At 43.3% G+C, this 17134-nt stretch overlaps 3 protein-coding genes across 3 annotated transcripts; all 3 read left to right on the plus strand.

The window, feature by feature from the left end:
- Positions 1–98: 98 nt before the first annotated feature.
- On the plus strand, positions 99–2371 carry fis1 (fission, mitochondrial 1). Its single transcript, XM_028989124.1, has 5 exons — positions 99–175; positions 611–743; positions 1099–1175; positions 1259–1364; positions 1447–2371. The coding sequence occupies exons 1-5, from the start codon at positions 131–133 to the stop codon at positions 1545–1547; spliced, it is 462 nt and encodes a 153-aa protein (XP_028844957.1). The 5' UTR covers positions 99–130; the 3' UTR covers positions 1548–2371.
- A 1653-nt stretch (positions 2372–4024) lies between these two features.
- On the plus strand, positions 4025–7714 carry cldn15a (claudin 15a). Its single transcript, XM_028992043.1, has 5 exons — positions 4025–4241; positions 4694–4858; positions 6407–6488; positions 7409–7516; positions 7615–7714. Exons 1-5 carry the CDS (start codon positions 4025–4027, stop codon positions 7712–7714), a joined length of 672 nt encoding a protein of 223 aa, XP_028847876.1.
- Positions 7715–8615: 901 nt separating this feature from the next.
- Positions 8616–15148, plus strand: dnajc3b (DnaJ (Hsp40) homolog, subfamily C, member 3b). Its single transcript, XM_028997944.1, has 12 exons — positions 8616–9067; positions 9440–9550; positions 10373–10497; positions 10570–10644; positions 10774–10917; positions 11014–11195; positions 12298–12417; positions 12546–12651; positions 13105–13225; positions 13529–13661; positions 13755–13903; positions 14255–15148. Exons 1-12 carry the CDS (start codon positions 8983–8985, stop codon positions 14395–14397), a joined length of 1494 nt encoding a protein of 497 aa, XP_028853777.1. The 5' UTR covers positions 8616–8982; the 3' UTR covers positions 14398–15148.
- The last annotated feature ends 1986 nt before the right edge of the window (positions 15149–17134 follow it).

A 17134-nucleotide genomic window follows, 5' to 3' on the forward strand; every position in this document is an offset into this window, starting at 1 on the left:
ATGTAGAAATACATACATCTTTTTTTTTAAGCGCGCGTACACGAAACATTACGTCGGTACAATCTTGTCGGTGGCTTTTTTAGAAGAATTACGGTAAATTCCACTGTCCACATCCGTCGCTTCCGTGAACATGGAGGAGGTTGTGACAGACACTGTGGCACCCGAAGACCTGAAGGTAAAATTCTGTGTTGTTAATCACCGTTCAGATGTACGGTTTCTGTACTCCTTGTCGGGTTAAAGAAATGCTATTACACTGAACGTTATTACACGTTGAACACGTAGAAAGATAGAAGGATCAGTATGCTAGCTAATGCTAGCAAGTTGCGTGTCACAGCGTCAAACTTCATAACATCGGGACTATATTTTGATGTCTCGGATGTAATGCTTAGGGTAATGTCATTTTTTACTTTCATTATATAAATATATGTGTACATGGAATATACGTATTTATTATATATGTATTTATATATTATATATTTAATTGAAAATGGGGTACAGATGCGAGGAAGTTCGTGACAGTGACGTCAGCGCGGTTTTATGGACGTGCCTGCAACATCCAAGTCCTTGAGTCCAGGAAAAAAACGCGTTTCCCCCCCGTGTCCCTCTGTAGAAATTTGAAAAGAAATTTAACGCCGAGCTGGTGAAAGGATCCGTGTCCAAGGAGGCGCAGTTCGAGTATGCCTGGTGTCTGATCCGGAGCAAATACACGAATGACATCGTCAAAGGGATCCAGCTGCTGGAGGGTGAGTACTGATTGTGACAAAGGAGGTCGTGATATTCGTCGTGTGGAACCATATTCCAAAATTAATTTCTAGATGCAATAGTTATAATAGTTTTCTTTGTAACACAGTAGTCTATTAGGACTGCAAATTATGCAAGAGAAAATTAATGCCCGGGGACAGTGGTGGGCCAAAAGGTAATCAGAAGGCTGCGTGTGATATATGTGTGCCACCGTGCAAACCACCGTCCCCACACGCTGCTCTCCGGGCACTGTCATGGCTGCCCACTGCTCACCAAGGGTGATGGTTAAAAGCAGAGGACACGTCTCGTTGTGTTTCACAATGGCAGTCACTTGCACATGCCTTGTTATTATTGCAGAGCTTGTCCATAAGAGCAGTAAGGATGACCAGAGGGACTACTTGTTCTATCTGGCTGTAGCAAACTATAGGCTAAAGGTGAGGTGCCTTGTCTGGGTCATCCCTCCATCCATTTATGTGTTCTTTATTTACTCATTTATTTGGTTAATTTCTGCTTTCAGGAGTATGAGCGTGCGCTGAAGTATGTGCGCACTCTGCTGAGAAATGAACCTGGCAACAAGCAGGGCTTAGAGCTGGAGAAACTGATCAAAAATGCCTTGAAGAAAGGTAATAACACAGAAGGAAACTGTTTGTCTATCTGTCAGTCTGTCTAACTATTTCATGTGTTTCATGTTTTCTGTTGATGCAGATGGACTAGTTGGCATGGCCATTGTTGGAGGGATTGGTCTGGGCGTGGCCGGACTGGCAGGCCTCATTGGTTTGGCCGTGTCCAAGGGTGCCAAGTCTTAAACCTTGGAGAGGAGGACAGTTCGGTGGATCTGAAAAACAAAAAGACTGATTCAGCCCCTGTCTGTCACAAGCACAAATCGCAGGAGGGGGTTTCTGTTCCGAAGAGAAGATTAAGAACATTAATCGTAATTTTTATTTTGTACATTTATGGGCTTTCCTACATGTTATTTTCTTTGTCCTTTTGGTTACACAACCCAGTATGCAATATTAATATTTTTTTCGAAAGGGAAGATTGACTGTAATCAAGTGGCCAGATATGGGTTGGTATGCCTTATTTCAGATTTCCCATTAATTAAAAACAGTGTTTGTTATGTGTTCATTTTAATAAATTATTTAGCATTTCTGTAAAATACCTCTGGGTGCATTTGTCTTGTCTAGTTTTTAATCACATTTTCTTGGAATGTCTAATGTTTTATTTGGGTCATACAGCTCTGGGCATCGATTCAGGACACTAGACAGGCTTCCCATTGAACGTTCAAAGTCCACCTTCCTGGTCTTGCTTTTGGTCGATCACCACAACTCCATGTCTTTCTTTATCTTACCTCAAGACTGGACATGCGTTGTCTTATCTTTCCTGTTTTATAGCCTCTGTATTCATATAACTGTATATATATATGTTTTCCTCGAGTTCCTATATGTTAGTTAATTTGTCTCGGCACTTGCATGTGTTCATGCATTTGTGCCGTTTTACATCAGGAAGGTTATGGCTGTCGTTAGATGTATACTTTTATTACTTCACTGGTGTTACTTATTAACAAACGGGCACTGGCGAAGCACATGGATGCAAACTGCGATAGACTAGTAATAAAAAGTGTTTGCTTACAGATTTCTGCATTGTACATTGGTGTGCAAAAATTTGTACAAAGTTACTGTGGGCAGAAGATGAAAAAGGAAAAGAAGATGACAATTTTTAGAAATGTTTCACTTAACAGACACAAAAATGTGGGCACACGAAATGGTTAGTAATAACCTTTTCCCCTTCGATGACTTTTACAGCCTTTTAGGCTTTGGAGATTTTTGCCCTTGCAAAAGGCATCTAATTCTGGAAGAGTCTTTAAGCATCATCCATGCACTGCAGTTTTTTTGTGATTTTTAAGTAGGAGAATCCATCCTCAACTGAACTTTTCTTTTGCTTCCATAATTTGTTAAAATAATTTTAAACCAATTTTTCTGTCGATCAATGAAATGTTGCCAGTGCCTAATCATGCAACAAGCTTGTAAAGATGACCTTTATAATTGTCTGTCTTCATGAATTTTAAAACCCTGTGTACTTGAAGGATGCTTATATGACAAATGTCTGTGTGTGTATATATATTAATCTGTACATTTTCTGAGGCTTTAAAAAGATTCCATACCATCAGATAAATATTCTGATAAATATTCAAGGTTGCCTGGACAAACACACAAATAGGATAAATCACACACAAGTCCTCTGAAAATACCTGAACAGCATTTCGTTTTAAAAGAAAAACTTTACAGCATAACATAAAACACCTATAGTGTACCTTCCATAATCATGTGTCATAACCACAACTGCTGAGGTCATTGCAGACACTTTTCATAGCTGCCTGTGCAAAAAGGGCTACAGCCAATCTTCACTATTTCATTTAGGAATATTCTGTAAATGTAATATTCATTTATGATCACTATTTAAAAGTTTTAATGTTATAATAATAATATTAAAAAATATTATACATTGACAATTTGTTAAACGCTTTATTAAATAATGCACAATGTGTAGACATTTTAACAATTTTTAACAAATGAATCGCAATTAATCACTACTTCTTCACTAAAACTTCCTATAGTATTTAAAAATACCAAATTACAAATTAAAACAAATACGTTTGTTTTAATGCATTAAATATTTAGGATTAATGTAGTGACTAACAGCAATTTTAATAATAATACAATATTATTAATACTGGTAATAGTAGTCTATAGCATGGTCTGTAGGACTGAACTGAACGTGTGATATATGATTTAACTCCTTTTTTCCCACCTCTCGAATCATCTCCAAGCTCTAAGCACTGCTTCTCGAATCTTCTGCACATGGCTTCATTTTTTGAGAGGACTTATGATTGCAAACGTCATGATTATTAGAGCCCCTTAATGTGTTGTATATGCATTCATGTGCTGCTCTGTTCATTTTACTGTCTTCACGGTTCTCACAATTATGGCCAGAATAAAGTCATAAAACCCGCAGAGACCGGCTGCGGCGTGAGGGAGAGTCTGATATAAACACAGACGGTGGATGAGGGCGCAAGGCCATCATTGCGACCATTGGACTTTCGGGTCTGATAAGCACCTGCTGGGGAAGGAAGGTGACGAGCGCAAACACAAGAGGGGTGGAGAAAGGAATCAAGTGCTAATAAATCATTGATCCGGTATTGTTTTAGCGTGTCATCTCACCGACATCTACCTCATAAGCACCTTCCACCACAAGGCACCTCGCCGGCAAAGCCAGACAATCGAGCATGGATCCCATTGTGGAAGTGGTGGCCCTTATCCTGGGATTCTTGGCCTGGGTCATGGCCGGGGTGGCCTTACCGAACCGCTACTGGAAACAGTCCACGGTAGACGGCACGGTCATCACCACGTCCACCATCTACGAGAACCTGTGGATGTCCTGCGCCACCGATTCCACGGGGGTCCACAACTGCCGCGAGTTCCCATCCATGCTGGCACTCTCGGGTAGCGATATTTCAAATTTCCTTTAATTTTAACATGCAAAATCGTCTTTTCAGGAATGCAGGATTTGTTGATGCTTTTTAAAAAAAAAGTTTGACAATTTTATTACAATTAAAAGTAAAAATCGTTTGAAAATCATAAAAGCTCTTAATTTACAAATTCATTTCATTAAATTTCTATTTTAGTTGATGTTGATGTTTAAGTTTTTAAGTGTACAATGATTCAGAGCACAATTTTTTAGCACAATTGAAATTAGTTTTAAAATCAAGAGTGGGCATTTTGTGCTAAAATAGAAACTTTAGAAACACCAGACTGGATCACAAACCAACAAAGCTGTTTCTGAGTATTATCTATCATGCTTTTTTTTATGTATGATTCATTTTATTTAGGAATTTTGTTTCGATTCTTGACACGACCGCACTGTGCTTGCTAAAGCATCAGATATTTTTCATTAGGGTACATCCAGGCCTCTCGGGCATTGATGATCGGCTCGATAGTGTTGGGGACGTTCGGACTGGTCGCAACCTTGGTGGGGATGCAGTGCTGCAAAGCCGGGGGCGAAAATTATGTACTCAAAGGCAGGATTGCTGGAATTGGTGGTGCCTTTTTCCTGCTGCAAGGTAACCATGTTCACATCTAGTGTCTTAATCCATTCATTTCCATCATGCTGTTAGTTACTGTTTGGTGAAACGTTGTGTGGGTGAAGCGTGGCATGGAGTTGTGGATTCCTGGAGGTAGTGTTGTATTGTTCGCAAACGATTCGTTCAAAAGAACCAATTTTTTAAAAGAACGTACTAAACCGAATCACTTTCTCAAGTAATTTGCTCGTTTCTCAGTTCAGTTGATCTGACAGCCGGCTTGCCACTGGAGGGAGGGAGGGACCGCGAGCGTGGACTTTGCTGCGACGCCAACGCCTGACTAAACGAATAACTCTCCTGAATCATTTTGCTCTGAGGGTGACCAGATTTACAGATTTGGTTTCCAGATAAAATAAACTAAAACGTTAGACTTATGGGTGGACATGTGTGCATTTTAACACGAGTTATGGCACAATTGGCCTTCCATAGAAATGAGATGAGAGTGACACTCATCAACTGTAGCAGGTACTAGGCAGGAGTCGAGGCGGGAGAGAGGGGTTCAAGATTCAAGATTTATATTTGTCACATGCAGAGTTATAGCAGTACAAGACACACTGAAATGTATCCTGAACCACTCTACTTGGACTGTGCATAGTTAAAGTAGAAGTTATAAAAAAATAAAAGAACAATAATCCAAACGAGAAGTGACAAGACTGTGAACCAGTATGACAGTATTATGGTGGGTGAGGGAGGGATGGAGGAGACTGATATTAAGAGGATGACAGCATGCAGACCGGGTAATGTTATGTATATGCGATTGAAGAGAAAGGGATGAGGATGGGATAAGGATACTCTTTAGGATGACATCTACACTCTTAACCTGCTGAGAGAGGGAGACAGAACAGTTATCAATATCAATTGAAATACTGTCAGTTTTGGATAATGTTTATTCCTAATTAATTGAAGGAAATTTGAGTTACAAAATGCATATGAGTACATATAAGATGGTAGAGAATCCGGGGGGTTGGATAATGTTGTTATTCAATGACAATAGTGACTTTGTATTTCCTTCATTAGAGCAGATTAAACCAGCGGAGTAGTTGTGTTTGTGTGAATTACACAGTCCTTGTAATGGACCAGTTAAATAGCATACTATAGGACAGGACACTTAAAACATCATGATTTATAGTGTAGTTTTTACAAAGGTAAAAAAACACAGTCACAGTCACAACACTCAGTTCAGGAAGTCAGATTCTGTGATTCTTGAACAAATCTTTTGGCCGAATCTTATTAGTGAAGTGATTCTACGTATTCAGTACATCTAAAAGAACTGACGTGCCCATCACAACGTGCAGGTATGCTGCAAGGGACATGAAACGGTGCAGAATAAAGAGACAGATAACAAGCGAGCTACAAACATTTCCTGGTGATGACTGTTAAGTTCATCTAGTTCTCTCTGTTTTGATGAACATAAGAAGCTGTAGTAGAAGAAGCATCTCGGCAGTTCATTATAAATCTGTGGACTGTGAAATTTTTCTGTTCATTTAGCAGAATTTCTGATATATTTTTTCATTCTCTACTTGCTCACAGGCTTGTGCACAATGATCTCGGTGTCCTGGTACGCGTTCAACATCACTCAGGATTTCTTCAATCCACTCTATCCAGGAATCAGGTGAGTTATTGACTTGGCCTGGATGTCTTCCCCCCTGTGACAACCAGAGCACCTTACAATCAGTAGTTACAGGGACAGTGCCCCCTGGAGAGAGTCAGGGTTTAGTGTCTTGCTCTGGGACACGATGGTAGTAAGTGGGGTTTGAATCTGTGACTTTGTGGTCTTACCCCCTAGGCTACTAACACCCCTACCACATCACAGTTACAGCAGGGTATGGCACAAAAACAAGAATTCGAAACCACACAGAGGTCCACAGTCATTATTTCTCTATCACACCGACTGTAAATATGTATCTAAAAATCAGGAGAATTCTAATAGTCAACTAATACACGGTTAAAGTTCTGCAAATCAAATCCACTTATTTTAAATTATTTTAATAATCAAAAAAGGGTAAAGACACACCCACAACATTTGAAATTACACTGTGTATTGAAAACCTCAACTATACAATCTGCAACAATATGCTTTGCGGCAAAAATAGTCTTATGCAGTGAAATTATTTTTTTTTGACGTTTTATATGACAAACTCATTTTGATTAAAATAACAAACTTGATTTTGCTACATTTGCATTTGCTCAGTTTTTATTTTTGCATTTCCTGTTGAATACCCTGTGAGTTTGAGAATTAGGCGGGTAAGGAAGCGGACCCGCAAACGGAAGGTTGCCGGTTCGAATCCCGAGCCGCCAAGGTTCCACTGAGTTGCCACTAAACCAAGCACAGTCCCCACACACTGCTCCCCGGGCACCTTTTTATGTATCAAGGGTGATGGTTAAATGCAGAGGACACATTTTGTTGTGTCACTGTGTGCTGTGCCTGATGTGTTTCAGAATGATAATCACTTCACTTTCAAATAAAAGTGTGTGAGAAATTCATTCAGGAGAGTTTATGGGCACACGTCTGTGTGATTTTATATATAACAGGTATGAGATTGGAGAGGGCTTGTACATCGGCTGGTGTTCTGCCACGCTTGCCATCTGTGGCGGGGCCTGTTTGGTATGCGCCTGCAGATCGGACACTGAGGACAAAGTGTGAGTTCCCTCTTTGTCCTTCTCTTTATCTCGCTCACTGATGTGAGATACACGATGCACATCCAGGCCTCCAATCCCCTCTGATTTTTCCCCTACAGTCCCTACCCCTACAGTGCGACCGGTAGAACTGTGTACTCTGCAGCGGCTACGTCCAGACGGGACGGGCCCCCTACCTACGACAAGAATGCGTACGTCTGAGGACAACCTCCAGTGTCAAAACTCAAAGCCAGGTCCGGGACAACTCTGCAAGCTTCTCTGTACTATAATCATCCTCGATATACAACTCTATGTAATGCAGATCATTAAGAAAAATGCAGTTTTAAATGTTCTCCTTTGGTTCTGTTATCATTCCTTGTCCATATGGCATTGTCATAATTTATGGAATTATTAGAGGACCGTCTAGATGAAAGCAGCCTGACATCTGATAAATGATATGCTGTGACATGCTATGCATAACATGGTTGGTCCACGCATATGGAGATGTATCAGAAAACATCAGACCTGACTGGTAAAATTATTTCATTTTATTTGCAAGCCCGGCATGTTACGAAAAAGAAAACCACATTTATTGTTGCTCCAGATCTTTGTAATTTATCAATACCGATCTTGCACGATTTCTGCGTAACAGTGGCCATATGAGTAAATAAATAATGAACTTTAGTTTGCAATTTCAACTATAATTGACAGTCATTTGGGACTGATCTGCTGCCTTCTTCCCTGGAGTTTATTATTATTTTTTAAACATAGTGTACTAAACTGTATATAGTGTACAAGAGTACAGTATTTCCACTTTTTTACAGTAATTGCAACAATTGTAATATTTGTGAATTTTAAATCATTTTATACGTGGAAGCATTCATTGAATACCATTTGATAATAATGTGTTATTAAAAATGCTAAGAAATTGACTTTTTGTAAGCCTCAGTGCCCATGTGCTGTTGTTTTCTCTCCTTTTTTTGCGAAACAAACCCTCCGTGGAAGTATTTCCGTGGCGCTTCTGCGCGTCGCCACGGGACGTGGGCGGGGCGGGGCGGGGCGGGGCGGGGCGGGGCTGGGGGCGTGTCCGGCGCGCGCTAAACCCGCTCGTCCAATGACGCGCCACCACGTCCGCGGCCGGACGCGGATGTGCGCCTGTCGGCGGCGGCGCTTCTCGCGGTTCAGCGCCTCGCGTCCCCGGACGAAACGAGACGACATGTGAAGGCGACAGCGAACGACAGAACGTTCCGGGTCAACTGTGCTCGCAGCGGGCGGACGTAGGAACCTTTCTCTCCGCCTTCGTGGCAGCCCGCCGGAGACACTTGTGGGACGGACCACAACTACTGGGCTGTGTTTGACGGGACAAATGGCCGTCGACCGAGCGAAAGATGCTGCGGTTTGAGCGACAAAGTGGAGTGCGAGTGCCATTCTAGTCGTTCGGGGGTACAGACTGCTCGTGTAGTCGGGCGACGTGTTCTGCTTTTGTGACGATGGAGTCCGGACGCCGGAAAGGTCTCAGCGGCGTGCTGTCGTCGCTGTCCCTGCTCTGTGTCGTGTTGGACTTGCAGCTGGATGGTAAGGCTGTAAAGTTTCCCCGCTGGCCACGCACACCGTCGAATAAAGTAAACGCTTGCGGGCACATTGTACAATTAACGTATTTTAGCGTTGTCAAGATTTTATTGTTAATCTAGGGTTTCATTGCAATCGAATGATTCTCAGTAGAAGGGTGTCATTCAAAAGCATGGCCATGTGACACACATAAATAGACCCTGTTATGGTCAGCTGACATTTGAGACCGTCCCTCCCTGGATCCACCTCATGCACGGTCACTCAGCCACAGTTTTAGTGTCACAGTTAGGCGTGGACGTTGTGCCACGTCCAACTTGGCGGTGGTGGGGTCCGATTGGCCGAACGAAGAGTCGGATGACGCTGTCCTGTGTTTTCCAGGCGTGCTGGGGGCCACTCCCGTGGAGATCGAGCACCACCTTGAAATGGGCCGCAAGCTCCTGGCGGCGGGGCAGCTGGCAGAGGCGCTGTCACATTACCACTCCGCAGTTGGTAGGCACGCTTGTTCGAAACAAACGTTGAACTGAAGTCTAATACTTCAGTATTCGGGGGGGGGGGGTTATATATTTAATGCATTAAATATATAAACTTAGGGTTAAGTGTCTTGCTCAGGGACACAATGGTAGTTAGTGGGATCATAGGCGAGTGTGTTACCCACTAGGCTACTACCACCCCATACACTGCTTGTTCAATGTATATCCGTGTATGGTTTGGTGTGATTTGTGATAGCATGTGGAAAGTATGCATAATTTAAAAATCTGTAAATGCAGAGACCAAAAAAAAGAGTTTATGTCGCTGTCAATTGTATACTGACACTGTGCAAGAGCATGCTCATAATATTTAGATTACAGTCTTACATTAGAAGACACGTAGGAACACGCATACACACACGTGACCACAGGATACATGACTAAGTGGCTTATCGCTATAATGGATGAGAAATCAACGATACAGCCTGCTGTGCTGTCAGATTTGGATTTCATGTGATTTTTAACATTTAAATAAATGTACAAAACACAAACAACAGTATTGTAGTAAAACTTTGTGTAAGTGAAAGTGATTGTCATTGTGAAACACTGCAGCGCAGCACGTGGTGACACCACAAAATGTGTCCTCTGCTTTTAACCTGACGCCCTTAGTGGACAGCCATGAAAGGGCAGCAGTGTGTGGGGACAGTATCTTCGAACCTGAGACTAGAACTGTGAGATGAATAATGACAGTAGAATCATTTACAAATGGAGCAGGGGTCTGAAAGCATTCATCTGTCCACTATTCTGAAGTTTTCCTTCGATAAAAATCATGTCAAACTTTTAGAGGGGGACTCTAAGAACTACTTGACGTACTACAAGCGTGCCGCTGTGTTCCTGGCCATGGGGAAGTCAAAGTCAGCTCTTCCAGACCTGACGAGAGCCATTCAGCTCAAGCCTGACTTCCTGGCTGTGAGTGTCCATCTGTCCATCCTCGACCTGTGCCAGTTCAACCTCTCTCAATCCCTCACCTTCACTTTTCAGGCCAGACTGCAGAGGGGGAATATTCTTCTAAAGCAGGGAAGTACTCAGGAGGCCAGAGAGGACTTCCAGGCAGTGGTAAATTGTAATTTGTAAATTTTCAGAGCTTATCAGACACTTTACAGATCATCTCAGGAGGCTTGTGAGAAGCACTCTTGTACATTTTTTCACACGTTTTACATGTTGTACGCGTTTTTCTGTCCATAGCTGGAACGTTCTCCTGATCAGGAGGAGGCTCAGAATCAGCTTCTAAGGGTTGATGAGCTGGAAGAACTGCAGGAGCAGGCAAAACAGGCCTATCAAACTGGAGACTACACCACCACCATACAGTTTCTGGAGCGGGTCATAGAGGTACTCTGCGTTCACGAATGTGGTCTGCAGGGGAAGAAAAAATTAATTACTGAAGACATTTGGGGAAAAAGCAACTGCTTCCTGTTGTCCCACTAGCTCTCACCGTGGGACCCGGAGTTGCGTGAGCTACGGTCTGAATGTTTCATCCGCCTCGGCGATCCCCGGAAGGCCATCCAGGACCTGACTCCCGCTGCCCGACTACGAACGGACAACCGAGCAGCTTTCTTCAAACTCAGCAAACTGCACTACAGCCTGGGAGAACATCAAGACTCCCTCAGGTGAGCGAGTTGCACGCACCTGTCCCACGGACTCTAGATCCAGGTTCTGAAAGTCTGGTTCTGAATACACATACATATAAACCTTGGGTCAAAGGACGGCTGGTATGTTGATCAGTTCTGGCTGAGGATGGGCGTCATTACATTATATGACACGGAAACGGAATTGTAATTTTGCCGCACATGGACGCAGTGGCTTGGTGCTCTTCTTTTCAGTGTTTAGTTTGTGCTAGTATTAGAGAGAGAGAGAGAGAGAGAGAGAGAGAGAATTGTGTTTTGTTTTCTAATGCACTGCAAAGTTGCACATTAGAATTCATTGTACAATGTCTCATTGCTACAATGACAATAAAGAAGAAGAATTTAGAATTTTGTTTGAATAAACAATGTGATTAATCGTGATTAATCACAGACACTCATGTGATTAATCACAATTTAAATGTTTACTCATTGCCCAGCACTAGTTTCCGTATATTCGCTTTAGATAGTTACTTTGTATGGGCAGAGGTTATCTTGCGTATTTGTATTCAGATAGATTATCTGGAAGCAGTACCTGGGGCGTAATCTGTCCGTGGGGAACCCATGGTCTGTCGGGCCGCCGAAACGGTGGTGCTTGATGCCGATCGTCACCGCGGAGCGGTCCGGCTGGAGGGCCCAGCGGCTGGAGAATAGTCATGTCGAAAGGGGTCGTACCGGGAGAGCGAGGATCGTCCATGGGGCAGGCAAAGGCAGCGTCGTTGGGAGCACAGGGGTCAAAGATCTCTGGGGTCAAACACGAACAGGCAAGGGAAATCCATAAGTGAGGTTGAAGATGAATCAGTCATGAGATTGCTCAAAGCACAACGGAAATTAATCGGCGCATGAGTTCACACTTATTGTTTGTTTATACTGCCCTTTTATGGTGTTTGCAGTCTTCCAGGCTTGGGGTGGTACCGGTGCCCCCTGGTGGCCCGGTGGACTGGTGACAGCCATGACAAGCCCTTTTTAGTTCAATAGTTGTGATTGGCACAGTAGTGAGTGTGACCTTATTGAATATGCCCAATGCACATCACGTTTTGTCACCGCCCTGGCTGATGTGAGACTGTCTGTCACCCCTCTCTCTCTGCAGCCAGGTGCGTGAGTGTTTGAAGCTGGACCAGGACGATAAGGAGTGTTTCGCTCATTATAAGCAAGTGAAGAAGCTCAGTAAGCAGCTGGACTCGGCCGAGGAGCTCATCTCGGAGCAAAGGTCTGGATTTTTTTTATGTATTTATTTGTTTTCATTTAGTTACATTTCACTTTCCCCTATGAATCCCAGTGGCATCAGAATCACACCAGATTTGTTTTTTTGTTTTTTTTTTTATCCGTTTGCCATAGGTTCCAGGAAGCGATAGACAAGTACAAGTCTGCCATGAAGACAGAGCCCGATGTTGCCTTCTACACCAATAAAGCCCAGGAGCGGATCTGTCACTGCCTGGTCCAGGTTGGTAGGCGGAAGGGGGTGAACCATCAGGCAGATCAGGAATTTTCACAGATTTTAAGTGCTGTGAAATACACGCTATGCTGGTTTTACACGAGTACTCTAAAATATTCACATTTTCATGTAATATTATTATTATGAAGTATAAAACTAATAAAAATATTAAAAAACAGCATGTTGTATGAGATATACAAAACTCCTCCAACAGAAGGAATAGATAAGTATCAGAATACACAAGGTAATTATAATTTTCAGCATAAACCATAATGAGAGGACTAGGGGTGCAACGGTACCAGGAACCGAACCCCAAAAACCGATTTACGGATTGTATCGTGGGATACTTGTTCTGTTGCACTACTAGAGGTATATCAGTGATGATTCCAGCTTACACGGTATGAATACATGTTATTAAACGTTTCACGTCGGCATCATATATTGTGCTTTATTTTTCCATAGATTAAGAGTGCGGAGGAGGCACTGGACGTGTGTACGGAGGCTCACCAGAGAGACCCCCGAAACATCCACGTCCTCAAGGACCGAGCCGAGGCCTTCATACAGCTGCAGGATTATGAGAAAGGTGCGGCCCAGTTTCATGGCCTCCTGCAAAGGAACTCCGTTATAATGCAGCTTGGTGGTCGTACCCTTCATTTTTCTTTTCACACCCCTCAAAAATCTGTCCGTTTCGTAGTCTTGCCAATTTTTAATTCGTTAGTTGTGACCCCTGTTGCCTGTATGGTTCCTCTTGAGAATTTATAAACTACAGTTTGAGGAAGTGCTTCATTACTGAGCTGTTTTTTTATTATTATTAAGAAGAAGACAGTTATTTCTTAATCCATTTCCCCTTGATATCCCTGTCCTGTTCCTCTCCGGTTATGCGCAGGCGTGGAGGACTACCAGGAGGCGCGGGAGATTGACGGGGAGAACCAGGAGATCCGCGAAGGGCTGGATCGGGCACAGAAGCTGCTTAAGATTTCACGGAAACGGGATTATTACAAGATCCTGGGGGTGGGCAGGTACGGCTGACTGCCTCCCTCTGTGGAGCTCTGGGATGTTTTCATCCCTCGTTTAAATCGCTTCTCTTTCTTTCTTTTCTTTTTTTCCTGCAGGAACGCCAACAAGCAGGAGATCATTAAAGCCTACAGGAAGCTGGCCCAACAGTGGCACCCAGACAACTTCCAAACGGAAGCACAAAAGAAGGAAGCCGAAAAAAGGTTCATCGACATCGCCCACGCCAAGGAGGTCCTCACAGACCCAGGTATGTTACTATACTGTGATGTGTTTTTATGTGAATTGGTTTTCTGTTCCATATTTTGTAGTATGTGTGTACAGATGTTTAACTAAATCAATAATTATTCACACACCCTAACAGAATTTTTTAGAAGATTGTGTTTATGCAGATTGATGATTGATTATATGAGAATGAAACATTAACATATGCCTTATAATAAATCAATAATGAAGCCAACTAATAATCCCTTTCAAGACTAATTTTAAACAACACTTAAAATGAAAACTGTAATTTGATGTGGAATAAATGCAAATTACTTTCTGAATTTAGTTTCTAGTATAGAGGAAATATTTTTATCCTCCTCTTCCTCCCCTGCAGAACTGCGTCAGAAGTTCGATGCCGGCGAAGACCCACTGGACCCCGAGAGTCAGCAGGGTGGTGGTGGCGGACAAGGCTGGCCGTACGGTTTCAACCCGTTCGATTCGGGCGGAAGCTTCCACTTCAAGTTTCATTACAACTAGAACGCGACAGAGTGAAAATAACTAATTTTATTTTTTATTTAATGAATGAAGGATGTGCAGCATGGGGCGCATTGAAAACTGCCTTTTTTTTTGCATGGGGACGAAGCAGAATGGGCAGCTTGCCCTTGTTTTCCTATGGTGTCTTGATTTGGGAGAGGTGCTTGGGACCCTTTAAGATTTTTGTAGAAAAATGACTCCATGACTAAACAGATTATGCTTTTTTTTCTTCTTTTTTTTATGTCCGTTCCCTGGAATGGATAGAAAGGGACAGGTGAAGAATGACCTTCCACAAAACAACCTTTCACCTCTTAATCGAGTGGTGTTGCTCTTTGTGTGCCATTTTTCTCTTTCTCTCTGGCTTTTTCTGTGTCTTTTGACACCCCATTCTGCTTCTTGCACAGGCTCTCCAGTAAATCTGCTGCTTTTTTGCAGTGCCATGCCCTTATACTTCAGCAATCAGCACCTTGCGTGGTACCGGTATTATCCCCCAACCTCGCCATTGCAGGAGATTTCTACTATGGCATCAGTACAGAAACTGCGTTTTTTTTTCTTTTTGGGGGGTATGGGCTCATTGGATCACATACTGGGCCCTTTAAATGGAGGCGCTGTACTTGACAATGAGACTGGCTCAGACGCTTCGGTTGGATCCATAAAGGTAACCGCTGTGTTACGTGTTTGGTATTTACATGCGAATCTGGGTCGGACTGAAAACCACTGGTGTTACTGTAGTAGAATAAAATATTCCCCCGCAGCCCTTGTGTCTCTTATTAAGTTCCTGCTTTCACGTGATTTGTCGTTTATTGTGTCAGTCAAGACTGTCTGTCTCATTTTCTTTTCTATTTTGACACAATTCTCCGGAAAATATTAAACTCCTATGGTGTTACTGATCTGAGTCCCTAGACTCAGTCCATCTGGTTCTGCTGGTTGTACAGGGTGGGCCATGTATATGGATATACCTTAATAAAATGGAAATGGTTGCTGATATTAACGTCCTGTTCATGTGAGGGGGCAAACCTTTCAACATGGGTGGTGACCATAGTGGCCTTTTTGAAGTCGGTCATCTTGGATCCAACTTTTGTTTTTTCAATAGGAAGAGGGTCATGTGACACATCAAATTTATTGGTATTTTCACAAGAAAAACAACAGTTTGCTTGGTTTTAACGTAACTTTATTCTTTCATGAGTTATTTCATAAGTTTCTGACCACTTATAAAATGTGTTCAATGTCACCAACCATTCCCATTTTATTAGGGTGCATCCATATAAATGGCCCACCCTGTATATGCATTCCCTCTCATAGCAAATATTATTGGCAATAAATGTAGTCAGCATGCAGGTGGGGGAACATTTGTTCAAACCAGTTTCTATGTTTTAAGGCAAAGAATTTTGTTCCCTTTCTTTTATATCTTGAACTGGTCTCCTCCAGCTAGTGGAGACACACAGCGCATCCAGGTGGTCACAAGGTAAAGGACGAGAAACCTCTGCTCGTGACAGTGACCCCTCCCTACCAGATGCGCCGGATGACTTTTACGGACGATTCGACACAGAATGGTGCAACTGCGAGGAAATCCAAACAGACAACATCCCTGGAAGCCGCTCGGAGAATGTCGCAGACCAGCTGGCTGATGTTCTCACCGACATCTTCAACATCTCACTGAGCACTGCCGTTGTTCCTACGTGTCTCAAAAAGTCTTCAGTGGCATGTCTCAATGATTACTGTCATGATTAAGTGCTTTGAGAGGCTGGTCATGAAATGCATGTGAAGACCCTGCTGCCCTCCACCCTGGACCCACTGCAATTTGCTTATCGTCTGAACTGCTCTACGGATGATGCCATCACCACCACCCTGCATCTGACCACCTGGACAATAAGGACACATACGTTCAGCATTCAACACCAACATTACTCCGCACTGGGTCGAGAAGCTGAGCCTGCTGGGCCTTAACACCTCCCTCTGCAACCGGATCTTGGACTTCCTGACTGAGGAAGTTCCTCAGGGCTGTGTGCTCAGTCCAATGCTGTTCAACCTGCTGACCCACGACTGTGCAGCGATGCACATCTCCAACCACATCATCAAGTTCACAGATGACACGACCGTGGCGGGTCTCATCGGCAAGAATGACGCGTCAGCGTACAGAGAGGAGGCGCAATGAATGACAGACTGGTGCAAGGGCAACAATCTGTTTCGACAAAACGAAAGAGATGATTGTTGACTTCAGAAGACAACGGAGGGACCACTCCCCACTGAACACCAACTTTAGAATTTAGAAGAGAACCTCTCCTGATATCTAGACACAAGCTCAACAGCCAAGAAATCCCTGCAGCGTCTCTACTTCCTGCGGAGCCTGAGTAAAGCCTGTCTCCCACCGCCCATCCTTACCGCCTTCTGAGAGCATTCTGACCAGCTGCATCACCGTCTGGTTTGGGAACTGCACCGTATCAGACTGCAAGACCCTACAGTGGATAGTGAGGACAGCTGAGAAGATCGCCGGAGTCTCTCTTCCCTCCATAACAGACACCTGCAACACTCGCTGCATCAGGAAAGCCGCCAGCATTGTGAAGGACTCCACACACCCCCTCACATGCACTCTTCACCCTCCTACCATCCGGAAAAAGGCTACAGAAGCACTCGGGCCCGCGCTGCCAGACAGCTTCATCCCACAGGCCATCAGACACCTGAACATTGAGGGACTTTCCTCTCTAGTACATTAGAATTTGCATATAATTACTCTGCACCT

The sequence above is a fragment of the Denticeps clupeoides genome, chromosome 1 (genome assembly GCF_900700375.1).
Source record: "Denticeps clupeoides chromosome 1, fDenClu1.1, whole genome shotgun sequence".
Classification (NCBI taxonomy): domain Eukaryota; kingdom Metazoa; phylum Chordata; class Actinopteri; order Clupeiformes; family Denticipitidae; genus Denticeps; species Denticeps clupeoides.

Bases quoted from the DNA above. Each gene is read 5' to 3' on its own strand.
- cldn15a (XM_028992043.1), top strand. From the start codon at position 4,025: ATGGATCCCATTGTGGAAGTGGTGGCCCTTATCCTGGGATTCTTGGCC. The intron at 4,859-6,406 runs GTAACCATGTTC...ACTTGCTCACAG, and splicing joins TGCCTTTTTCCTGCTGCAAG to GCTTGTGCACAATGATCTCG. The intron at 7,517-7,614 runs GTGAGTTCCCTC...TTTCCCCTACAG, and splicing joins TCGGACACTGAGGACAAAGT to TCCCTACCCCTACAGTGCGA.
- dnajc3b (XM_028997944.1), top strand. From the start codon at position 8,983: ATGGAGTCCGGACGCCGGAAAGGTCTCAGCGGCGTGCTGTCGTCGCTG. The intron at 9,068-9,439 runs GTAAGGCTGTAA...TGTGTTTTCCAG, and splicing joins GTTGGACTTGCAGCTGGATG to GCGTGCTGGGGGCCACTCCC. The intron at 12,418-12,545 runs GTCTGGATTTTT...CGTTTGCCATAG, and splicing joins GAGCTCATCTCGGAGCAAAG to GTTCCAGGAAGCGATAGACA.
- fis1 (XM_028989124.1), top strand. From the start codon at position 131: ATGGAGGAGGTTGTGACAGACACTGTGGCACCCGAAGACCTGAAG. The intron at 176-610 runs GTAAAATTCTGT...GTCCCTCTGTAG, and splicing joins TGGCACCCGAAGACCTGAAG to AAATTTGAAAAGAAATTTAA. The intron at 1,176-1,258 runs GTGAGGTGCCTT...TTCTGCTTTCAG, and splicing joins TAGCAAACTATAGGCTAAAG to GAGTATGAGCGTGCGCTGAA.